Source organism: Acanthopagrus latus, chromosome 5 (genome assembly GCF_904848185.1).
Source record: "Acanthopagrus latus isolate v.2019 chromosome 5, fAcaLat1.1, whole genome shotgun sequence".
NCBI lineage: Eukaryota > Metazoa > Chordata > Actinopteri > Spariformes > Sparidae > Acanthopagrus > Acanthopagrus latus.
Window position 1 is genome coordinate 16,281,639 of NC_051043.1, and position 26,933 is coordinate 16,308,571.

Below are 26,933 nucleotides of genomic sequence, written 5' to 3' on the forward strand. Positions count from 1 at the left end.
CGGAAGCGCTCCGCAGCGACGCACATGAGACCGGACTGACACTGCACACCGCTGGGTGGACGGAGCTTGATCCTTGATCCCCCCCTCCCTCTGTGTTTTGTCTTTCTCCTCGATCTATGTCTCATTCAGAGAAAAGTGGACGTTTTTTATTCTCCTCAGAGCGCACAGCCCGCCGTCAGCTTGATTTGAAATAAACCAAGGTAAGACAAGTTTATTAGCCTTAATAACTGTCGACGCGGCACGAGTTTATAACAAATGGGTGTTTATGGCATTCATTTCCTTTACCCCCCCAAAATAATATTTTCTTTCAATCTATTCTCAGTCGGACTCACTGAATCATTAAAAGCTTGTTTCAGGCTTGCGGACTTTTTCTGTCGCCTGTCCACCCTGCTCCCATCGGGTCAGCTTCCTCTGTTTGATGCGCCGATTTCCACTTTGACACAGAAACCTTTGTTAGATTGTCAGTCATGCGTGCCCTAGCGCCAGCTCCTCAAGTTTGCATCTTGATTACAATCACAATTTATGCGCAGAGCTCCCAGCACAGGAAAGCAATCGGAAGCAAAACAACTCTAAAGACCATCTCTTTTTTTCCCCCTATGGGCGCATGTGAAGTGCAGCGACCGTTATGCGCGCAAGCTTGGGACATAATTAACATCTGTATCTTCTCTGTTAGAGCTGCTGAAGGGAGATTGAAGGGTGTAGCTACAGTATGTGTTGGTCACTGAAGGCTGGGGGGCTGAAACTGGCTGAGGAGAATCTGGGTAGTCAAAAAAAAAAAAAAAAAAAACTTGAAAAATACTGTTCTCATCTTCAAGTGCCTCAAAAGAAAACATACTGTAAGTCAACCTGAGATATGAGTAGACTACACGCATGCAATTACCTCTGGCCATTCCTACTGCCGAGTCACACAGCCTGGGAATCACTGTGCTTATTTTATTTATTACATGCACGTTTTTAATTTGATCCGAGGCTGAATTTGGAGGCAAGTGATGGATTATTCATGTGATTCGGTGTCTTCAGGACATTTTAAATTATTCAGTAGATTAAATGAACAGTGATTGCCGTGGATCAATTTTAAAATCATGTGCACAGCCTTCGCTTTCAAGCATGGTTGTAAGCTGTTAATGTTGGTGAAGCTGGACGTAATGAGGAGCATGTAGGAGGGAGATCATCCTCTGATACCCTCCTCTGCTGTTTTAATTACAGGATTTAGTCAACAGGAGTCACTAAGCAAGCTTTCTTAGTCCTGCGGTCCTGCTCAGGTTGAAATAGGTCTAATGACTGCTAATGAAAAGGCTCCAGTGGGTGATTCATGAGCTTTAACTGACATGGCGGGTAACACGAGTCCCTTTAGAGAGCATACTGTGCCTGCGCAGGTAAATCTCGTATAACATTTCAGCATGCCCAAATTGAATTCTAAAGACATAAAAATGTTTTTGACCTCTTCCCCATGGAGCACAACATATGAGCGTAACACAGTAATCTGACATGCGGTAATCTTTTATTTGTTAAGTACCACTGTCACCAGGATTATAATCTTCAACATGTTGAGTTTACATGGATTTTCCCTCCATTCCACCTCCAGATTTAGGTTGCGTTTACAACTAGAATCCTCACTCAACCTGGACAAGTGCATAAAAGCTAAATGAAGGCCATGACTCCTTACTTACTCCTCTGAGGGTGGAAAAAAGCCTCTGAAATCACCTTTACTGGATCCTAATGATTTCCGATAAAGCCCAGGGAGAGGCACACTTTACCGCACAACACAGGGTCCGATAACCCACTGTAATGATTTCACTCTGGTCAAATAATTAGTATAAAAATTCACCAGCTGCAGGTGAAAGAGGAACTTCCATCACATTGACAACGGACCCCAGAAGCAACTCGCTGAATCTTATGAATTTAATTTAAAATGCAATGCGGAGAAAGATGGCATTTTTCTTTCAGCAATCAAGGCTTTTACAATCATTTAACGCAGTGAATTCAAGATGAACACACATGAGCAAACATCGTGCTCTACAGAAGGATGCTATTTGATTAAGCTCATTGTATGTACTAGAGTGGCACTCGGTATAGCACATACCTCCACCAATGACCCGCACTCCCCTTTCTCAATCAAGCCTAACACATTTTTAACTGTCCATAACTGCGTAATCATAATTCAAGATCACCAGCTCCAGGAACCAAATCAGACTGCGCTCACTCAAGAACACCAGCCACCCTAATACGCTCTCTAATTACATCAAGATTCCTTATTCCCTGGAAATGAATGAAAATGTTGAAAAAGACCCTCTATTGCAATGGTTAATAAGTGAGAAAAAAGCTCCTTGATCAGTTCCAAATGATAATGGGGGCCATTCTAGGCCAAGACCTCAATCTTCTTTGAAATCCTTTCCATAGTTTTTGTGTGATCCTGCTGACAAACCAACTAACTGTCGGACATGGATAAAAAATATAACCTTCTTGGCTGTTGGTGTTAAAAATATAGAAGTAATATTTGACTAGATTTATTGCTTCATAGGACCAAGCTGAGACATCAGTCTTTAAAATTCCAAGTTAGGTTGTAAATGTACTTTGTACAGTGCTTTGGCATTGACACACTAACTCTAGATTTAGGAAAAATACAAGTTAAGCAAATCCTTTTCAGTCCAAGAGACATTCAGCCAGTGTTGAGGACAAATTAAATATTAAATCAACAAAGTTTGATTCCTTATAAGGAGGCCGTCACCAGACACTGCCTGTCAGCCAAAGTTCAACACCAAATATCAAAATCAGGCAGGCTGACCAGATACTTTAGGTTGACTCTGAAAGCAGCTTATTATTATGACCCACATTTATGCTTCTTGTTAGGCATCAAACTCTGGCTGTAGTTGTGAAGTCATATAAAGAGCTATAAAGAGACAAGTTTTAGGTCAGGGTGAAACTTAAAGGTTGAACAAGCACAGGACTTTAAACCAGTGTCCATGGTGAGTTCTTTTTACTTACTAATGTAGTGAAGTGATGTTACATACATATACTAAGTGAAGTTGCTGTGCAAACTGGGTAACTGAGTTTACAGACGAGCACTGATGTATGTTGAAGGGTCAAGGGTTTTTGCTGCGGGTATTTCAGTCTGTATGAGTTTCCAGGCTGCGCGTACACAAGAGGTATGTAACACAAAGAAACTCCATGTACTTGTGTCCACAGGATGGAGCAAGCTTTTTTCTGGAGATTCAGAAAAAAAAACAAAAAAAAACCAACTCAGACCCTTCACCTCGGCTCTTCAATTCTCATAAACATTGCATCCCACTTAAAGACCGACAAGACAAACCTACATTTCCATGAATAAGTCATTAATACTGAACAGTTGGGTGCATGTTAAATAGCAACAAATGACCTCTTTTCTTGCCCAGGCATGTTTAATTCAAACTTTGTTTTTTTATTGAACTCCTTCACACAGTAACAAGCAGAATGCAGGACACTGAGATGCAACTGTGAGGTTTACCACCATCACCGATGTGAAGAAGTGCTTTCTGCCATCTGAATGTTGCTACTGTCCTCCGGCACTGGCACATAAGTAACATCCAATCATTACCGCACTCACAATCAGACATACTAAGCCCATACTTTGCTGTTGATTTGGAGGAGAAATCAGGAACAGCTGTTAGAGACAGAGACATTATTTTTCTGCTTCCTTCCGATGCGTCTGATGTGTTCTGATGTGTCACTTTCACTTTTGACTCTACGCTCAGACAGACTTTTGACATTTTCACAAGGACTACAGCTTCAGCTGGAGTTCGAATCATTCAATCTGCTTTACTGAAAGAAACTTTCATCAGAAGTTCGAGTCTGTGATAGACGTTGCCGTTCATTTCTGCAGTTTCAGTGTTTAACGCTGCATACTGCATCCACTGATTTACAGAAACACACTTAAAATAAACTTTTTCTAAAGAATCTACTGTGTGGCAAGAAGCAGAAAATAGACATTTTTACACAACCCCGGTTCAAAAGAGGCGCGGGCGCTGTGTTAAATGTAGACAAAAACAAAATGCAATAATTTACAAATGAATCATGTTTACCGACAGCATTTTAACAAAGTGTTCCAGAGCCAGTGTTTCACTAAGCTGTGAACCTCTCCCTGTGAATGAATGACCCTTTTATTATGATTCATGATACTATCACCCGTTTGTGTCATTCACACTGGAGACACGTCCCCCAAAATCATTCAAAGTTATTCAAAACATATGCTTGGATTGAGTCATGATTGGTTTAAGTTGATTACAGATCTTATGTGTAAAAAGAAAGAACATATATATAGTATTGAAACAAGAGATTAACTTTACATTGAAAGGTAAGGTTTCCTTACCATCTGTGGCTGACATTCTGAACATGATTCCTCTGGTTGTGATATTGGATACTGTTATCACTGCTGACATGCACCGGTACCTTCCGACAGTAGACGTCATACTGGCATTGTTAAATGACACAGTGCACTTTTCTACGTGATGCATATGGATGACTGTTACTTATGTGATCCTGTCACTCAGTTTATGCTGAGTGTTTTGTGATTTTCAGCTCCATATTAGCCTAGGCTTCGCCATTTTGATGCATCAGTATTTTTTTTTGTATCTATTCTAGCCTCAAACGACGTAAACTCTTAATTGTAAAGATTTGCTGCCTTTTTGTTTTTGAACAATGAGCACCCACTCTACACTCATTTATGGACTATGACATGCCCTTCAAAGAAACAGAGAGAGAGAGAGAGAGAGAGAGAGAGAGAGAGAGAGAGAGAGAGAGAGAGAGAGAGAGAGAGAGGAGCTCTCTGGTATTATATCCCTACTCCATACCGATTGTGATGCGACCTCTCCTATTTAATGTGGCTCACCTGCTTTTGTAAAAAACAGAATCGTGGGTGAAAAATCAATATTCGGGACACATTTGGGAAACAAGGAAAAAGAACAAAAAAGAGGTGAGGCAAGTCAGTGTGTGGACAAAGCAACAGTATATAGGCAAACTTTTTCAGCGATTGTGGAGCCTCATTGTCATGCCATCTAATACCATCACCGTTTGGTTTGTGGCTCAGGTCTGATAAATCAATCAAGCTCAATTAAACTTTGTTTACACCTTTCCGTTTAACACCTTTCAAACAAATAATAATATTGTAGCATGGTAAATAATACAAGATGAGGAATGAAATATAAAAAAACAAGCAATAGAAATAATGAGAGATGTTTCTTTGATATTTCACAAAAAATGTTTTAAAAGCTCATTGTTTTGAATTGACACTCAACCATCAAATGGCAAGAAACCAATCAAAATGGAGGCAAAGACACTGGTTTGTCTAATGATGGAAGATGAACCACAATGCATAGCAGCCCTCCTCTTGTGCGAATCTCTCTCTCTTGCTTCCAGTCCTCTCTCAGGGGAATAAAAACAACCCCACCGTGCGTTTGTTATTGTTCTCTCTTCACCTGCACGTACGCAGTAAACAAGAAAAGCTACTTCTGTGGCGGCTGGATCATACTCCCAAAACAGAAGCATAAACAGAGAGCTGCAGATGGGTCTCTGACATCACCCTCTAATGTGAGACAAGCTGTCTGACATAACGATCTGCCAGAAAGGCTTTACTGTAGTATGTACCACTAAACGGCTTTGTCCTCCTACACGATTTAAGCACATGTCATACTGTCAGGGATCTAACGGTTGTTTGGACACTTAACCTTTGGCATGAACTTTAGATTGTTCCTATGACGATGCTTTAACTGTGAGGAATGTAAATACTGGGACTACATCATACTGTAGCTAAAAACGACTTCCAGTTCAAACTTGAAGCTGCACTTGTCAATATTTTCATTTTAGCAGTGGGTTGAAATGACAGCCTTTAAAATGAGAGGCCGCTCACGGCAACATACAAGGAGTTTTCTCCTGACACTGCAGTTCTCAACATCCCACTGTGTTTTAGCTCATTGCCTCGGTTTTACTGTTTTGGTTGATCCTTGCATTCTCAGCGCAATGATTTCCAGTCACAGCAGCCAGTTGTCATCAGCAAAACTGCTCTGATAAACCCTCCGTTCACCACCTGCAAAACCATTTTTTCTTCCGCCTTTGCACCAAGTAACCTAAGAAAGCAAGAAAATAATCTGATTTGTCCCTAAGTCCTCTCTTCATGTGTCATTTCCCCAGGTTTAAAATGAACGAAGGACTTGGGAACAACTTGACTCAACTCTATGACAACTGGACATTTTACAACTCCTCCCTGGAGTCCGTCATACCCAGGAGTAACATCACCTATGTGGGATTTTACCTTCACCAGCCATCCACAGCAGCCATCTTCATCGTGTCCTACCTGCTGATCTTCCTCGTGTGCATGGTGGGAAATGGAGTGGTGTGCTTCATTGTGCTGAGGAGCAAAAACATGCGGACTGTCACCAACTTGTTCATCCTGAACCTTGCTGTGAGTGACCTCCTGGTTGGGATTTTCTGCATGCCCACGACGCTCCTTGACAACATCATCACAGGTGAGTAATTAGAAGCTTTCAGTGCTATGCTCGGTGTCACAACTAGGAACTGAATCCATGCAGGCTGCATGGTCAACGTCTCCACCTGCCCAACACTTCAACGACTTTATTGCTGACAACCTCAGTTGCAGTTCACTGTTGAGGTGGCATGCTACAAAATCTTATCTACAAACAGGAAAAACTAGCTGATACTCTATGCAAAACATCAACGAGCAATGACGGTCCAGACCAGAACACCCTCCATCAATTCTGACAGACTGAGAATTAATCAGCTGTAATGTCTTGCAGTCTGAGGGTTACCAGTACATAAAACACTGTAAGGTTCCTAATTGGGTTATTCTAAACAAACGTATGTAAGCTTGTTGACCTTGAGTGTGAACCACAACTTGGGCCAGCTCCCCATAATCTCTAATTATTTCTCTCAATTTCCCACACTGGGAAGACCCAACAAGACAGCATCACAGCACATTATGGATGATTCTCTAACATCCCACTCCTGGCAGGGCAACATGGAGCAGCTGCAGAGAGCTGACAGACACACCAAAGTAAAGAGCTGTTGCTCTGGGAGCAATACACCATCTCGTTCAGTTGCATTTGTGTAAACCGGAAGCTCTTACGTTCCAGGTCACAACTCCTTTAGGGTGAATCTTTGGCATAAAATCAAACGCCTAGCAAATAAACCTCAACAGGCCCTTTCAAAAATATTTCCTCCACCCATTTCAACGTCCTCTGAACTTCCAGCTGAGGAACCCTGGTCCAAGAGTTAGATCTAACACTGCACAAGTGAGGTTGATGGATGTTGAAATGTATTTGACAAGGTCAAGCTCTGACTAATAAAAGCTGAATCAAGGTTGATTAAGCAGAGCTGAGTCTAATGAGCTCAGCCTGAGGTATCCTAAAACTAATAAACTGTTACATTTTTCTTCTGGTGCCACCCTCAGCTCCACAGGGCTGCTGGACTCGTTAATCCTCTGATGAACTTAACCCTTAATATCTAATCATTGATATCATTTCATTCGCTGGAGGGCGAACTTGTTTTTCAAGTTTAGGCTCACATTAATGTGCACTACTAAGGTGCACGGGGGCCGTGCCACAAAGCATGAACCTTGTTGTTTTCTTGCCAGCCTATGGCAATCAAAAGTCAAGAAGGCTCAGAGGAGTTGACTTTGTGATTCATCATGTAGGTGACAGTCTTCCCTGCATGCATGAACAAGACCAGGGCTTTTTACACATCGTGCTGATTGGACCTGACAGTTGGCTCTTGATGACACAAATCCCACAGGAGCAATTCTTAAGGCAAGTGATAGCGGCTGCCAGTTCGGATTGTTCGTATAGGCAATCTGCGGTGGCTGTAGTGTTCTCTTAAAGGTCCACTTTGTCAGAAAAGTAGTGTCATTCCCAGCTCATCAAATATTGACGCTTTTTGTTTCCCAACTCGTCAAATAATAACGCTTTGAGATTTTTGGTAGGATTCATCGCCGTCTTAAAGCGTCAGTATTTGATGAGCTGTGAATGACGCTCAAAAATCGACTTTCCTCACAGTGAGAAAAGTGTTTCTTCTCAACTGACTAAAATCAAGACAAACTTTCAAAAGACTCACAGGCATTGTCGGACTTTTTGAAATCAGTTTGATATTGATCAAGTGAAGTGAATGAAAAAGGAATTTTGCACTGACTGTGGATCAGCTTAACTGCCTTATTCAGAGGTTTTCTTACAATTCAATATCTGATGAAAGGGGCTCTGTAGAACTTGTGTTGTGCTGAAAGCTGGTCCTTAGTTTATATGAGCCGCAGATCGACAACTTAAACAAATCATACACGGGCTTGAATAGGCAACCGAGAGAGGCAGGGAAGGCCTCATTTTTCAAATTATGTTACAATCTGCTCACATATGGGCGTTAAATACATGATTAAAACATGTTAATTGCTACAAAATGTTGACTAGAAATGTATAAATAATTATTTGCCATTATCCATCTATTGCCTCTTCACAGGAGCAGCAAATAGTGTAATCAGTCACTGTCTGACGGAGAGACATGCTAGACCCTGACATAGAGTTCATGGAAATCCAGCTGGCAGAGTGCTTTGAATGATTAAATCTGTGCTGCACTGACGTGACAAGTGGACAGCTTGCAGCCACCAGAAGTACACATGAATGAAAGCTTATTAGCTCTGCAGTGGACTATCGCAATTAGAATCATCCAAATTACAAAAAGAAAATAAAAATCTCCTTGGCATTTATTACCTCAGTGAAATTGACAGAAGGGTTCCATCAAATGTATCAAATGATCAGGAACAAACTAGTGAGCAGGCACTTAAACCACCACTTACTTAGCACAAAACAACTTTTCCAATCAGTTGCATTCACCAAAGTGTTTGACTATGGGGATTTCTAAAAGATAAAATTAAAACAGACAATGAGCTTCCTTACAAGAGAGGACTGAACAGACTCCAGTGGGCTGCAACAACAATCCTACTTTTAGTTTGTTAAGTATGTAATTTTTCCTGACAGCATGCTATCAAATACCTCAACATTTTACTTGCTGTATTGTTTGAGACAAAATAACACAGTTGACCACACTATACACAACAGGCAACAATACATTTGATACACATAGACAGTTCAGTGAATCATGGGGTCTTTCAGAGTTTTTTCAGTCACCTGAGATTTTTCCAGATTTTTTGAGACTGTAGCTAGAATACAATATGAATCGGATACCTATGACACTACATGCAATCAAACAGATGAACTGTACAACATAAGTTAAAGTTGACTGCATAAGGATGGTTATGTCAGGCTTAGACAAAAGAGAGGACTCAGATGCAGATTTGGCAGATGTAATGTCAGGTTTTATTGTTCTGTTATGCGGCTCTTTAGTCAGAATGATGAAACCAAATGGTATGAAATACTATGAGACTCACAAGACAAACAAGACATGAAACACGCAATAACTTAAAGCGCTCCCGAAGGAGGAAAACCTACTCTGAACTATAATTCTAGAATATGCAAGTTAACAAACAAAAATACACTCCGAAGAGGAAAAAGCACAAAGGCTATGAAACTTAACTACACTCTCTATATTCAAAAAGGTACAACACAAAACGCTCCAGAAGGAGGAAAATAAAAGGCTATAAACAAAGTTAAACTGGAACACAATATCCTGACCAGAAATTTATCAAACACAAAATCACTCTACTAGAGAGGGCAAAATCAGAAAATAAAACGTGACAATACTTAACGATAGATTCAAGGCAAGGCTGTGGTACAAGGTTTCAGTAGACGACGAAATGACGAAATACGCAGACAGGGGAAGACAAAGACTTTATACACATGGGGGAAGGGAACACAGGTGAAAACAATCAAGGATTAGGGATGACGTCAGACCAGGGACACAGGAGGAAGGGCAAGTGACCTGAAACGAGAGGAGAGTTACTTTCAAAATAAAACATGAAATTCACAAGACAGACCCCAAGACAGGACAAACCTCACCGCGATGTGACAGGTTAGGCACGTTGAAGGAATCTGGCACGGTTCACCTGTTTAACCACAGGCACTGCTCTCATGTCAATCTACTGTGATCTGCCCTGAACCAGCTGCACCTGGACAAGAAGCACTGCTGTGCATATTTTGCCACGATGACACACACATACACACACACACACACACACACACACACACACACACACACACACACACACACACACACACACACACACACACACACATTCTTCTGAAACGTGTTGAAGTGTTTTTTATTGGTGCTCAGCTGTGGCTGATTCAACTTCTGCTCTAAAATCATAAAAACCTACCATGTGGCTGTTAAAAAAAGGTCCACAGCTGCCAAGAGTATTTGCATATTCATGTAGTATGGACTTTCAGGGATCAACAGAGGATTAGGTGGGTAATTACAATCAAATCAAAAAAGTAATTACCTCAGAATGTATTGAAAATTTCCCCAAAATGACTGAAGAATAATATTTTTATGGTTGGTAAAGTACATTTTTAAAATTATTTACATTTTCACCAATGTTTATAATTGCAGTGTGATGGAGAAAGAGCCTGATTGTTGAACTGGTGAGAATGTGAATGGTTAAAAGATTTACTAAAATGTCCTGACCTGCAGGAAATGAACAGAAACTATTTGGAAACTAAGCTGAAACAACTCATCACAGTAATTTGTGGGTGCATTTCAAAGAAATTTTAAATATTATCCCCCACTGACTGTAACATTTTCAGTGCAAGTGTGTTTCCAAGAACTGTAAAGGAATTTTGGTTCTGCCATTTGTTTGACATTCAGTCCAGTATGTCATTTGGCATACAGCAGAGAGGTAGAGATTACACATAGGGGAGGGGGAGTGTCATTGGTCATTCCAGTTGACTGACATTCAACGGATACTGAAGACCTTCCTCGGGGAGGAGAACAAGAAGTGAAGGATCCTAGGCAAAAAAAAAAAAAAATCTTGCTGGAAGCACAACAGTCAGAAGAGCACTTCTCAAATCTGAGCGGTGTTTGAGTAACAGCGAAAGTGACGCCATGAGAAAAGGGTCAAGTCGAGTCAGGCTGCGGTTTAAAAAAAAAGGCACATAAGACTGAGAGCGCAGGAGGTGAAAGACTTGTTGGTGTCAAAGAGATGAAAACTCAGTCGCTCAGCTGGAACATGAAGCCCCGTGTCAGTCAGAAACTGGGCAGAGCTAATCACCAGTCTACAAGGATCCCCACTAGAAGGCTTTGTGATGACAGGTTTATGCTGCGCAGGGCTTTTCAGCAGCAGGGAGTGGGACATCCAGACAGCCGATGACATTTGATCGGGTTGTGAACCAAACTTTAAGAGGACAGTGACACTTAGAGGGACAAGTCTTGGTTCAAAGTACAGTTTTCTAGACTCCCGTGCCTTCACAGATAGGGTACAATTGGCATTTATTTCTGGGTGAAATGACTCTGCAGCAGTACAAGTAGGATATGTGTAAACGTGTAAATGCAACCACTGTGCACTGTCACTGGTGCAACAACAACAAAAAAATGGAAAGACAAACTCGACTACTGGAGATGGGAAAGTTCTCCTGTGTGGTTAAAAACACACACATATATATGTATATACTATATGTATATATGCATATTATTGTGTAGAAATAGGATTTGAGGATTCAGATTATTGTGGTGATGTGTGTGTGTGTCCTTCTGCCTCTGAGTGTTATTAGGGTTTTACAGAGCAGTTTGTGTCTCTTTTAAGACTGGACAACTTGCAATCTGCCACTGTCTTCAAAGACAGCTTTCATCTGATGCCCCATTAGGATGTTTACGCCGCATAATTGAAGATGTTGGGGAATTGTCATCTGTAAAAATGCTGAGTGGCCCGCCGCAATTTGTAAACCACATGAAAGAAGCATTGCAAGAAAATGAAAGTGGCGATTTTACCGAGAGAGTTACTACTACTACTACTACTAATAATAATTCATTTAATTTATATAGCGCTTTTCAAGGACCCAAAGTCGCTTACAGAGTTAGGTACACAGATAGCAAACAAAGAATAACAAGACACAAAGCACAGCAGGGAACAAAGGCAGTAGTGGTGTGGAGTAGATAACAGTGGTACAGACAAATAGAAAAAAACAGGTAGTACAGTAGTTGAGAGGTGGCAGGGATTGATTGAAGAGTGGTGGGGGGCTGATGAATGAGGAGAGTGGAAGGAGAGTGTACTGTGCATGGATCATAAGATACTGTGGACAGTGGGACTGCATGTCTGCTTCAAGCTTAATAAAGATAACTCAATAAAGTTTTCTCAGAATAGAACCACTTCCCCATCAGTATTTAAAAACCTTTACATTTTTGTGTATGTATGTATGTATACACACACACACACACACACACACATCTATATCTATCTATCTATCTATCTATCTATCTATCTATCTATCTATCTATCTATCTATCTATCTATCTATCTATCTATCTATATATATATATATATATATATATATATATATATATATAACCTCATTCTGTCACTCTGCTGTAAGTACAGGGTTCAGTCTGAATAGGATGAAAGCATAAAGAACAGTCGAAGAAAAAATGGTTCATTGTTACTTTCATCCTATTATCTAGCATATGCATCACCCACCTAACTCCTACCCCTGTGAGGCTTCCTGTGACAATGCTGGTCACAGAGATAGTGTGTTGAGCTTGATACCAACACATCAGCACATAATTTACATAATTCATAAACAAACATTGTTTAAAATCAAACTGGAGAAATGCACACATGCACCTTTGAAATTTAACCCATCTATCTTTGGAAACTGGGAGATGATGTCTCCAACTTTAAGCTTCTGATTCATTCACATTCTTAGAAAGGTCAGCAGTGACCCTAAGATAATTTGAGCTGCAGAGCAGGGTAGTGGAAAAATCTGGGCAGCGGAAACAACCAAGCAGTGCTGCCTTAAGCTCCAGCATTATTACTCTCTGTATTGGAAAATAGGAGCTGAAGTCGACACAAAGCTTACACCGATTGATAATCAACTTAAATCACATTTGTAGTTACAGTTATGATTGTCCTGATACTAACATCAGTAATCAAATACACCATAATACTGCGTATCCTGAGTAATTATGTACTTTCTGTACCACCGTGTCACCACATCAATACCCGTAACCAAAAAGGTGCTCGGAAAAACATCGGCTGTCACTGGCAGCAATAACCCAGATGCCAACAGACCCCTGAGCAAAAGAAAAACACTTCTCCAGTGTCAGTCAGTGATCCATTTCACAAGAACAATGAGCAGTTGAAGTTCTTAAGTGAAATTACACAAAATCCTAGAATCCTCCACAACTTATTAATGCCTCCTAATCAAAAACACACACAACTCCAGCATGTAACGCAGGCTGACAATGCTGTGTAGCAATGCTTGCAGCAGGTTAATTGAATATTGTGTGTAAAATTTCGTGAATTCCCCTTTTAAATTCATCCCCTTCACACCTTCTCTTTTGCTGTATCACTATAAACGTCTCAATTCCTTATTTAGTCTCGTTCTCACTCATACAGTTTTATAACCACGGCTGTGAGCTCTCAGAGTGCTGAATGGATAACCCCAGTCCCCCTTTGTTGTATGTAAGTGTATGGTAATTAACACAAGCCAGTGTTATAGAAGCTGAGGGCCATACTGAGGAAAGAGTGCAGTCTGTATTCATTTTGAGTCCGCCACAATAAGACACCTACACTGTCAGCAGCTCTGCTACAAGTCACCAGCAACCTTGATTAAGTTCTGGAAATAAAAGGATTGTTCCCCTTTATGATACAATACATCACAGCGAATCCCTTCAGCTCCTCCTGTACTCTGATGGGTTTGTGTGTGTGTGTGTGTGTGTGTGTGTGTGTGTGTGTGTGTGTGTGTGTGTGTGTGTGTGTGTGTGTGTGTGTGTGTGTGTGTGTGAATGTGTATGAGTCTGAACAGGTGTTCTGTCTTTAATGTGTTGACTTAGCGGTAAATCAGCTGATTGCATGTCTCCCTTCGACAGGATGGCCTTTTGGAAGCCTGGTCTGCAAAATGAGCGGCATGGTCCAAGGGATCTCAGTGTCAGCATCTGTCTTCACTCTGGTCGCCATCGCTGTTGACAGGTACAGAGGCTGTTTCTTTCTACTACCACTGGTACATAGAACAGTACAATTTCCTTTTCAAGGCAACTTTCATATTTAAACTGCAAGTCACAAAAAAGGACAAGCCTATCAATTTATGAGAAAATGTTTTTAAAAAATCACAGTTCATTAACTTCCTTCTTCTTAGAGCTTTAATTCATATCGGAGGCTACACTGCAAACTGGCACGAAATGTGTTTGTGTTAGTACAGAACAATCCACGAGTATGTCATCGGGTTACAGTTGTGTTTATTTCTTTGTTGCCTCATTTGTGTGACAGTACAGCCAGAGCTTCGTCTGCAAGTTTTGCAGATTCAGATTTTATTTTCTGGAGAATGCAAGTTATGGTATGGCCTTCAAACACAGAACATAATACAATATCAAACAACCAGAAACAATATTTAGCTCAAACAACACCATTAAAAGAGAGGCAGAAATGCATCGTGTTCATATGCATTCAGTAAAGTTTTACCCAGGACGGGTGATTTATGGCCGATACTTATTTCTTTTCTCAACAGTGCTTGTGTTTTTGCGCTCATACAAAGCATGATAATCATCCCACAGGCAGTTGTCATCACATTAATTACTAAATCTTATAATCCCTGTAGGACCTTTGTATCTACTTGTTTGGTGACATAATTATAATACTAATTTGCATGATGTTTTCCACTTTGCAGAAGCAAAGAGAAAAACTAGACTTGTACTCAGTGGAGCGCATAATACTGCCAAGTACCAGCAGTCCCCTTTTGCAGATAACCATCCTCCATCCACATTTTGTATATTTTTTTTGTGCGAGCTTGCTGACAAACCAATAAACTGGTATGATGAAAACATCTCCTCCTTGGTTGAGGTAATAGCTGCCAAGCTCACTGACGTCAAGAGGGCATGCAATGTGTCAAAAGGACAGTGTGTTTTAAGGACACCAATCCCTGAGATAAAGGCTATTTTCACAGTCTATAATCACTATAGTGGCTAGAACTGATCCTAGCTAGTCCTCGTACAGTAAGTGTACCTTTGGTGTAGAATGTTTTGGCACAGATTTTTTTGTTCCCAAGGTCATATATCATTTAATCTTGAAAAACAAATGACCAAAATCAAGTCACTTGATCTTCGACCTTTGTACTTTATTTTCTAGGCTTTGTCAAGACAGACAAATGAGCAGGATTGTGCAGCCTTCTCACCTTCATCTGGTACTCGCCCTCTTTTTAACGATTGTGCTGAATTGCCTGGTTGTTCAGCAAGATGGAGGAGGCAGTAGAGTTACAACAGCTCTCCAAGCTGTGAAAATGAGAGTGCTGGTATTGTATCGTTTGTCATTTGGTCTTCAGACAACCGACATGCGGTGAAGGCACTCAGAATTTGTAATCACTGGAGGGTGTCTGCGCCTCTGGAAAGGACAGATGGAGTTTCAAATGCTTTGACATCCAAAAGAGACGCCACAATAACACCGACTAAAGTTATTCAGCAATACACTTCTTTGTCTGGATGTCTCGGCACGACTCTGTTCTCAAACTAACAATCACAAGATTCCTTCTCAGTGACCGCTTGAGTCAATCTGCCTCCTGCCTAACACGGGAGATGCCAGTTGAGTCTAATGATAATGATTCCCGTCTCTCGCCTGTAATGTCTCCAAATGATCTGCTCGAAAACAAGCAAATCTATATTCAAGCCAAGTTTAAACAAGTGGTTTCTCCCTCGGTGTCTTCTTTACATCGCTCTCCTGCAGCTGCTTCACAGTGAAGGCTCTGTTTTCTAACACACTTCTACTTTTATACATACGAATGACACATGATGAATTGTCACTGATTAAACTGCCGAAGCTGTATGAATCAGTTGAAATTTTGGATACAAGTTACTGATAATACGTCTGTACCATGGCTGAAATATGATGTTAGCAGGACTTTTTTTCTTGAAATGTAGTGTTTTGCTTTGTTTCTTTGTTTCTGAGCTACTTCAGTTTAGTCCCACAGCACTTCCTCCATCGCTGCCAAATGCCAATGGAAAGTCAGATGAAGTTTTGCAGTCCAAAAAACATTTCTGACTATTTCATCAGTGTGGTTCAAAGAGGCTGACACAGAAGTGTTTGGCAACTCAAGATCAAATGTACAGATCATGAGCAGAGAAGTAACTAACTGTAACTAACTATTTAATGCATGTAAATTGTTGTTTAATAGGCATCATATATGATGGCTTGTGAGGGGCTGATGCATTTTTCGAAGGCTTGAGCAGTAGCAATTCACAAGAAGGAAAACAAAAATACCTTGGCCAGAGGGTTACTGATTTGATAAGTCAGTGAGAGATATGAAGATGGATGGATCTGACTTCAAAAGGAAGGCCAACAAGCCTGTCAGCCACCCCAACAGCAACAGCTCCTAGGACGAGAGGTCACGTGGTCCTCTCTCGCTTCACAGACATACTGCTGCTGGCCGGACTGTCACAGACTGCATGATACACTGCAAGGATTACATATAGCCCTTATTACTGCTGATTTATAAATATCAAAATGTGAACTTGGTGCAAACCTCTACATTTTTCAGAGAGGCTCAAGTTTAGAAAGGTGGTGCATTTGTAGAGAAAGCGTACAGAACGTCAACAGAATAGTCCTCGAAAATCTCAAGTGCACAATGGCCTATTCATACCATCCATTTGGCAAGAACAACTTGCTGCCGTCTCTCTGGTCTTCTAAATAGGAAGCACAAAGACAACCTTGTGCACAATTTGGCATGATCATTACATACCTTTTGTGAACAGATGGCAATAAAGTCACAGATTATACTGAAGGTACAAAGGGGAGCTGTGATAATTACAACCCTTTTGTTTTGAAATTGATCTGCAGTACAACGACATGGCGAGGAACATTGTAATGAACACTAACAGTAATGTTATTGTTTTTCTGCATTTTTAATTCAAAGGCCAAATCACTTTTTGTATTTGCTTACATTGTTGTCCTTTCTTTCTTTTTTTCTTTTTCTTTCTTTCTTTTTTTTTACATAAATACTGACCTGCATGTCTGCTGGTTAGTTGGTCTACATTGGTTGCTATAGTTTCACCCTTGGAGGCTGATATTTGACAAGTGTGTGTGATTGTCTTTGCTGTGGCCTATAGCAGAAAGGCGTATAACATCTTGACAGATCTGCATAAAATACGCACACAGTTTTCCATGCCACTTTTTATAACTCATGAAATGATTTTTTTTTTTGCTCCTTGCTTGAACCTGAAGTTGTTCTGGTCCACCCCTTCGCACCCCAAAGCTCTTGCTTCTGCTCTGACTGGAGTGAGGCTCAAGGAGCGAGGAGGAATCTTGAGCTAGGATAAACGAGACCAGCCTACATGACCCCTTTTTAGATATCAGCTTTAAATAAATATAGTTGTGCATGAGGCACAGCTGGTTTAAATTAATTTATCATTTAAATCACCTGACATGCCATCAGGATCGGGCAGGTTCTATTGTCCATTAATGTTCTGTCTTCAGATTCATATAGTAAAACTGTTTGGAGTGAAGCAATGATCCTAATAAATCCTAAGCTCCATCAGCCCACTCTGAGCACCATTCATTTATTTTAATTACCCTTTATAACAGAACAAGGCATTACAATAAATGATTAGTTCATTATTATTATTATTATTATTATTATTATTATTATTATTATTATTATTATTATTATTATTATTGTTTTATTTTTATTTATTTATTTATTTATTTAGTTAGTTAGTTAGTTATTACACACATGTAAAACGTCCCCTGGTGCTTTTTTTGCCAAAGGGTTCATTAAGCCCCCTGAACAGGTGCAAATTGCACCTGTGGAGAAAACACTGCTTCTCTGTGCTGATAACTGCATGTCTCTATTAGTGTTAGCATAGTGCACATATGTGCAGTCACACATTCTTCACAAGTATCTATAGGTGTTAAAGGTGAATCACAGCTGATTCCAGCTGTGATCGCTTCATTTGACATTTCAGAGGCATGGATGTCAGTGCTTGTGAGGTTGTGCACATGTGAATGCATGAACGAGTCAATGCTGTGCTAGCTAGTAGCAGCTATTGAAAATTCATGCTTGTTCTCATGTGCACCTCTTTACCATAGGACTCTGTGGCCCCTAACAATATCCCCTCCATGTGATAAGAGCCTGGATGATTTACAGTAACTCTAAATATAAAATGTTGTACCATTTAAAGTAAATATTCTTTACTGTCACTCAATTTCTTGTGGAAAAAGTAGGTTAAATTTCACCTTGTATCTTTCTTATCCAGTCTCTTTTTGTAATCCTTTTGCAGATTCAGATGTATTGTCTACCCATTCAAGCAAAAGCTGACCATATCCACAGCCACCTTGATAATCGTCATTATCTGGGTTCTGGCCGTATCCATCATGTGTCCCTCTGGGGTGATGCTACAAGTGACCAAGGAGCACACCATTCGGGTGTTACTGGGCTACGACAACAAAACAAGCCCGTTTTATTGGTGCAGAGAGAACTGGCCAAACCAGGAGATGAGGAAGATTTACACCACTGTCCTGTTTGCAAATATCTACCTTGCTCCTCTGTCCCTCATTGTGATCATGTACGCACGGATTGGCATTACGCTTTTCAAAACAGCCGTCCCAACGGGAGGAAAGCCGGGCAACGACAACCGCCACACTGTGTCAAAGAAAAAGCAAAGGGTGATTAAAATGCTTCTTATAGTGGCTCTGCTTTTCATCCTCTCCTGGCTGCCTCTGTGGACCCTCATGATGTTAAGCGACTATGCCAGCCTGACTGAGCAGCAGTACAGAATCATCAACATTTACATTTACCCCTTTGCCCACTGGCTGGCCTTCTTCAACAGCAGCGTCAATCCCATCATCTACGGTTTCTTCAACGAGAATTTCCGCAGAGGATTTCAAGCCATTTTCAAATTCAGCCTGTGCGCGGCCGACGGACAGCGGAGGAAAACCTACTCGCACAGGCTGCAGGGAAACTCTGTGCTCCCAGCTAACAATGCACAAACCTCCCTAGAGCCCATTTCCCTCAACAGCTTAGATAAGAACACTTCCAGGCGTCTCAACCATGTCACTGAGCAGGACTTGGTCATGGAGGACCTGGAGAAGGCATCTTGCAGCAGCGGAGGTGTGACAGCAGTGTCTATTTGAGGTGACATGTAGAGACAGTCTTCTAGGTGATAAGTAAAGGTGTTCACACTAAAAAAAACAAAAAAACAAAAAAAAACAGGCCTCATTATTGAAAATAAAGGCCTCCACTGTGTGATAAGTCAGCCACAAGGCTCAACTGAATGCATTTAAATAAGCCTGAACACATTTAAGAAGCTGACACTTATGTTGAATTTGCCAAGGTAATTTTTTTATCGTCTAATAAAATAGTCAAAAATGGAAAAACACAAATCTTTCCTTTCGACTGTTTTTCACCACTCAAAAAACAGTTAATCCAGCAACAGTGTTCGCTTCTGAAACAAATGAAATTAACTTTAAATTACCAACTTCAAAAGCGAACACTCATCCTGTGTGAGTCTTTGCTTATCACCTTTAAGGTGCACAACATATGTTGCACACATTGTGCTGTGTTCTAAACGGAAGCAGGCTGCGCTGTTGGAATTGTGCCTGTCAACAAAAGGAAAACAGATCTCTTTGGCGGGTGCATCATTAATCCGTAAGGATTGGTTGAAATTGCATTGATAACAGGCTACTGTCCTGCTCCACGACATACGGTACCTTACAAAACCTGTATGTATGTATTAATGTTTAAAGATGCATCAGACATGTTATGTACTTTTGATGTTTGCAGAGAAGATTTCAAAAGAAAGATTTGACACGTTAGATTGAACAACCTTCTCAGTATTAGTCACTTCTATTGAGAATGTAAAATGAAGTCATATCACCTTATTAAGAAATCAGATCATTTCAAAAACAACCTGTTTAAAACTTCAGAGGCCTCAAACATCAAACTGAAGAAAGACTCTTTTAGTTACCTTAATCATAAAGCACAGTTGTTTTTCATGCCCACAACTGTTTTTACATTTCAGAGAACCAAACTCTGCAGAGGCATACTGAATTTAAGAAACTGATGAAGGCTTTCATCCTGTTAAATCATCCTGTCAGCAGCTTGGCTAACAGACTACAGAGAACAAACCCAAGTTCAAGTGATAAACAAAGGTTCCCTAAGCAGCAGACCAGCTAGAGACTAGGTTGCATTGTCAAGGGCAAGTTATATTCAGTGAACTTTAAAAGTATGTGGTTGTACAGCTTTTTAGGCCACTTATATTACTTAGATTACAGTATTAAACATGTGTGCACTTTGTTTTTTGGAGTTACTTGACAATTTTTTCAATTCTTCACAAATATTATATAATTACAAGGAAATATAGCAGTCTAATGAAGACAGTTGGGCAGTCACTGTCATTTCATTGCCTTCAAAGAAGATCTTTTCAGTCTGTCCAGAAAGTTGAAACCTGTACCACTGGTTTTGTGTCTGAATTACAGGATAAAGTGGTATCTGCTCCTGCCACCTTGTCCTTTTTACAAAAATCCATGAGGCTTTGAAAGCATGCCAGTGACTAATCCTGTTGATTAATGAGTTAATCATCCCTTGGTATGATTACTGCCATGTCGAAGACAGGCAAAAGCTGTAGAATCTGTCGCCTGCAGCAGTTAACATGTCAATCATAATATTTTGATTTAATATTTATTTCTATAAGTCAATGTGTACAGTGGCAGCATTCTCATTGACATTTTCTGTCCATATGCAGTATGGCAGCTGCTGTAGCAGAAGCGGCTAAATGTCTCGCCATCGGCACAATTTCCTTCTAATACTCTGTGGAACAATTAATATGGTAATGATTTGTTGAAAAAGACTAACCCAAGCCATTGTTAGTTGCATCAGCCAGTTAAAAACTTCCCCTAGGGATAAAATGATATCAGATCAGAAAGGCAGGAAACCAGATAAACTGTGACCACAAATGTAAAGGGCCAGTCCGGCAGGTCTCACAAATAATAACGTGATTTTATCAGTTTTCTCATTCGGGCTTGAAAGGCTTCTTCATTCAGAGCGCACAGGGAACCTATGATTGTACTGTACGTGAGGCATATACTGTACATACAAACAGACTCTTCATCCATGCTTTTACTTTGAAATCTGCTCTTCAAACACGTACATAAAATGTAACAATTCTGAATTTAATCTAATTTATTCATGATATCTCATGAGCCTGTTATGAATGTGCCATGTAAATCTCAGATGACAAAGTGTTTTGCTGTCATTTCATTTTTTTTTTTATCTCTCTATGAACAGTCTTGTGCAGATAACCCATGTGGAAAATGGGAAAAACAGTTCCTGCATTGACCCTAGAACATGCATTGTCTGCTGTAAGTGTATGTCACTAAGTCTGAAGCTTAGATTACGAGTGATGATGTGAATCTGTCTTTGTGGGGTAGTGTACTGAACAATCTATGATTAGGTATTTTACTAACTTTGAATCTCTTCTGTTGGCAGAGATCATTTTGAAACTTTAAATGGCTGATTTAGATGTAAAAATTGTGTAAAAAAAAGTGGGGGGGGGGGGGATCATTAGCATCAGTACGACTAACCTGGATGCACTGTTGAGGAGCAGTCTAAGGCCGTCATGTGCTAGCTCTATAAGCAGTCTCTTCTGAAAACTGACAACGTGCCATATAGTATATATACGTTTGTTTACAAGCCTGTGGTACAGTTGAGGGGTTGTAACGAGTGGTATGTAACTGGACGTGTGATGAGATCCGTTTGCTCCATCACACGTTCTACACAAATGTGAAAACAATGGCCGCTCTTGCCAATGTTTCTTGTGTTGCAAGCAGAAATTCTGCGGCCTGCGTGGTAACTGACGCTTTTTGACTGCGTCCAATTTTCTCGCTAGCCGCTTGATTTAAAGCTGCTGTCAGGGCAAAGCTGCTCTCATTAACCCGCAATTGTGTTTATATATTGTGATTATAAAATAAGCAGCAGCTTGATGGCGACTGCTAGTCATCAAGGTATGAGCCAGGATTCCATTTCATACTAATTATCAGACAACAACAACAGCAACAGCAAAAAAAAGTAAGTGTGAACAAACATGTTGTACATTTGGCTGCATTGCAACACAGAGCAAATAAACTAAACAGAGGTTTTGCCCTTCTGCCTCCCTAGAATTATGAGGACAAAGTCAGAAAGTAATTCATTCATCATTCATCATTAAAAATTCATTTAAAGTGGATGAATACATAAATAGTCATTTATATACATTCCAACCTTAACAGCAGATTTTACTCGTCTGAGTCTCTGAGAGTTCTGCACTGCTAATGCTCACACTGGGGGGACAAATATGTCTCAGCTAGCAGTTAATGGTGACACTTGTCATAAGTGGATACCTATAATCTTCACAGGTTGTCCACTAAGATTCTCCAGGTCATTGGATATCTGGCTCTTTTAACACTTATCCAAATGGCTGCATCCTGTCTATTGACTGAAAGGGCCTTAGGCACTTTAACCCGTGTGTCACTTTGGTGTCACATGAGATTTGCTGAGGTCACACGGACACATATGAGACTTAACTGAATCACATGATGAGGAGTTAGACCAAGACCAGCTTATATAAAAAAAAAAAAAAAAAAAAAATCTGTGAATTTAAGAAATAGCACAGGGATCACAAAACAACTTCCTCGGAGGACCTCCAACATGGCACCAGACGAGATAGCCAAGAGTTTTTTCTAACACCTGTTAGCCCCCAAACTGTATTCAGTTCTTCGTGCTTATTCTGCTGGGCCATGTTTATGTGCCCTGATCTTGACCTCACTGCTGAAAGGATTCATGGCTTCCCTTTCAGTGTGTCTGACACATACCGAAGAGAGGCCCCTATGTGACCCTGATTTGACTGCTCCTTGTTGAACACTTGTAGTGAGTGTTCCCAGCTATTATACATCATGAGAGATTTTACTTTCCCGTGATTTCCTGACTGACTGACAGTCTGGAGACCTTGTTCATATTATCTGGTACATATTTAGATGTAATTCCTATAAGCTACTGAGCATTCTGAGTGCATCCTTAAGTGATTTTCTGTATGCTGCAAAGCACTGTGAGCCATAGGAGTTTGATAGCATGTCTGGAGTTTGATAGCATTTAATTGAATCTAGACTGAAACTGAGTACTGGATGTACTTTGTACTGGAGTTTGATAACATTTAATTGAATCTAGACTGAAACTGAGTACTGGATGTACTTTGATTTAGCTTTCTGAAAATTTAAGATGAGCTTGAGATATTAGTTATTTTACCAAATTAGAACATGGGTCCTAAGTGGGACCAGCAATCAGAAACCCAGTCTCACTGGGGAAATGTTAGCATGTTTAAACCCTTTCGATCATTTGACAACCTAAGCCAGACTAAATATATAGAGAGAAAGAGAGAAAAAGAGAGGGGGCGGGGGGAGAGATGCAGCCAGAGGCCACTGATGGAATCAAACTGATGCTGCTGCTGAGGACTCAGGACACAAGCTCTACCAAGTGACCTGATCGGGTTGGGTGCCCCCAATCATTTTCTTTTTAACTCAGTGCTAATAAAAGGCATCAGTAATTACTCATGTGACAGCACTGAGGTTTAGTGCCCTGCTTTATTCACAACTTCAGCTTGTAATTCAGCATTTCTACATTGTGAAACCAAAAATTGTCATTTAAATGAAAAAAAAAAAAATGTAATTTTGTTGTTTGTTTTCTAACAGCGGTGGCATTTTCCCTGGATTTTAAGCAGCCATTTGCATTGATTTATTCCTGCCAAAGACGTCAGGGGTATCTACAGTAATTTAAAACACTACAAGGCTCAAGATAGCATTTGGAACATTGCTCGTGAGACTTTTGGCACAGGGAAGATGTTTAAGTGTAACACTGAATGTAAAGAAGTTGTACTTTATGGTGCCTGTGGTGAAAAAAATGTTGTTTTTTTTGTCTGCTTCAGTTTTCAAGTATGTAAGTAAGGACTAATTACTGTGAACTTTCTTTGGGACCTAGATACTACTTTTGTTTAGTCTGCATGTGGATATCTTGTGTACTAGCATGTGTGGTTTTTGTGTCTTCTCCTACATGTTCTGAAATAATGTTGAACAATTTTTTTTTTAAATTTCTTTGTTGGACACAAATGCTGGCTGCAGGTTTTGCAGGACGCAATATCTTATAGAGAGTGAGTTAGTTAATGGTGTCCTATTTTATTTGTGAAGGGCTATTCATCACATTATCTCTTACCTCTGTGATTGTCTGCACAAAATATAATTACATGGTCTATAGTCAGGGTTCTGAGCATCAACAAAGGCTTTGTAATGCCACTGCTTTGTGGCGTTTGGTTAATTAATATTTTCTCTGCAAATAATCTGCTGTAATTTGCTATACAACAAGGGGATTTTGAATTTAATTACTAAAGATAAAAAAAAAAAGATTAAAAAAAACGGCTGTGCCTCTGGGAAAAGGCAAACTCTCTTAATGAAATCAAATTTCAAATAAATATTACACAAGCTCTCTGATACATTATGAATAACACTGTTGTGGCAGCATTTACATACAGTGGCTTTATTAGGTTTGCCTGATAGAGGCAATAAACTGAACATGAAATTAAGGAAAAGAGCATTTCTTAAGCATGTTATTGTGTCTATGCTACACACAGCAACCCAACAGTTTGAGAACATACAGTATGTTGTTTCACAGCTCTGTATTTAAACACTGCAGTTGAGCTGTGCTGACCAGGGGGTGTTGTTTTGGTAGTGTGAGACAACGACATACAGTCAAGGAAGTCCAGCTGGAGTAACAGATTTAATTTCAATGGTTTTTAGCACCCACAGACACACTCTCTCAAACGCTGGAATTGATGGTTTGGAGGTAAAAAGTAGAAATTCGGTCACCCAGTGCCATGTGACATCGTGTTGAAGCAAAATTTGAGCCTGGGCGACCCTGCGTTGTCATCCAAGCTGAACAGACTCCTTTTCAAATGAATGAGAAGCTGCGTTTTATTTTCACACAGGCCCCAAGTCGGTCTGAATGTGGCCTTACAATGTTTGCTAAAAATAAAAAGAAAGCGCATTTGCGGGAGAGAACTAAAGGGTAACTGACTTTGCAGTGAAATGTAGAGGGGCCATCATATAAGCAATGCACAATGAGGTGTTCTGATTCAGATGAGAGCAACAGACGAGGTGGAGCGTGGAAGAAGCATTTCCTCCACCCGCCTTGTTTTGTTCACATATCAGAACAGTTCAGAGTGGATCATTGCTCTTTTAACGTGGCGAGTGACCAAAGAGAAAGGTAGCTTGTGTGTTTGTATTTGGCTTATTGTTTGTTTTGTCTATAGGAGCTTGCCTGTGTTGTATTTTAATGACCTTCTAGTTGGGCATCTGCAGTTAAATAAATCTTGCACACTGATTTACACCAGCAGTTAAACCATTATAAAAACCACAACTCACGTGATGCCCAATATTTTATCGTAAATGGGAATTTTAATTGAGTAATTTAACAAGCATCCACTGTCAAGTACTTATTGAAATAAAATAAAATATTCTGAATGAGGTGAACAGTCAGTCCATGTTAATATCAGTGAGTGAATCATCCAGGTTGTTTGGAAGCAGAATAGAATAAAAAGCACCACGCCTCCTGGTGACTTATTCAGGCCAAATCCTCTTTGACAACCTAGTAGACAACTCTGGAAAGCATTTATGAATTTGCTAGAGAAATTTTCACTTTCTCAAATGAAATGCTGACATCATTTGAAATCTTGGCCAAAGCAAAATAAACATCCTAAAATGTATTGCACGTTACTGCAGTTTTGCTCAGAAATGTGGACGGGACAAACAAACGTTCAGTCATTGAAAGAGTTTTTTTTTTCTTTCATTATCTGAGAGAAGGTCAACACAGCTCCACTGTATAATTCCTACTGTTGCTGTATTATGTATTTTTTATAAATTACAAGGTTATTCTGATTTTATTTTAAAATTGTTCTGTTTCTGAGAAAAGTCCCCATGTGTCATTTATGCCCAGGGGAACAATAAGGCTGGGCGTGAGATCGTTCACTATTCAGTCTACCCATTGTTTTTTGCCAAGCGGTGTCCAGTTGTGCATTGAGAATTAGCACATACCATAACTGTTCTAGTGAGCGATTTTTGACTCAAGTTTTTTTTTTTTTTTTTTAATAAATCTCTCCTGCTTTCTTCTCAGTGTGCCAAACTGTAAAGCTTGGTATTTGCTTTCTGTCTTTGTATGTTCCTGTGTATACACTCAGTGAGGAGAAAAACAGACCCCTGTTTAGAACAAAATTGAACCACTTTTGGTCCTTAGGAAAGCTCTGAAGGATTGAACAAAGCAAGTCTCCCTTAACATCCAGGTAACAAAAATGTAGGGCTGCAACTGATGATTATTTTCATAAATGGTTAATCTGCCAATTGTTTTCATCAATTAATCCTTCAAGCCACCAAATGGCAAAAAGAAATTGTGGAGCATGGCCATCAAAAGTTCTGGGCCCAAAGTGACATATTCAAACTGCTTCTTTTGTCTAACCAGCAGTCCCAAACCCCCCAAACCCTTCATTTACTATCATAAATGACAAAGACAAGCAGCAAATATTCACATTTAAGAAAATGTTTCATTTCTCTGCTCACTGAGTGTATTTCCTATTTGATAATATGTACAATAATGAAAAAAAAAAACTATTGCAGTTGTATGCTTTTAAAAATTGTCAAGCTCAATTCTGTCTTGCCTTTGTTATCAAGAGATATTTCAATGTGCCCAAACTGTGAGCGGGAGCATATATGTTATTGTGAACAGCAAAATGTCCTAATG

At 40.0% G+C, this 26,933-nt stretch overlaps 1 protein-coding gene across 1 annotated transcript; it reads left to right on the forward strand.

Moving 5' to 3' along the window:
* On the forward strand, nucleotides 1-26,933 carry npffr2a (neuropeptide FF receptor 2a). The gene is made up of 4 exons (XM_037099530.1): nucleotides 1-200; nucleotides 6,163-6,497; nucleotides 14,011-14,110; nucleotides 18,403-26,933. Exons 2-4 carry the CDS (start codon nucleotides 6,170-6,172, stop codon nucleotides 19,253-19,255), a joined length of 1,281 nt encoding a protein of 426 aa, XP_036955425.1. The 5' UTR covers nucleotides 1-200; nucleotides 6,163-6,169; the 3' UTR covers nucleotides 19,256-26,933.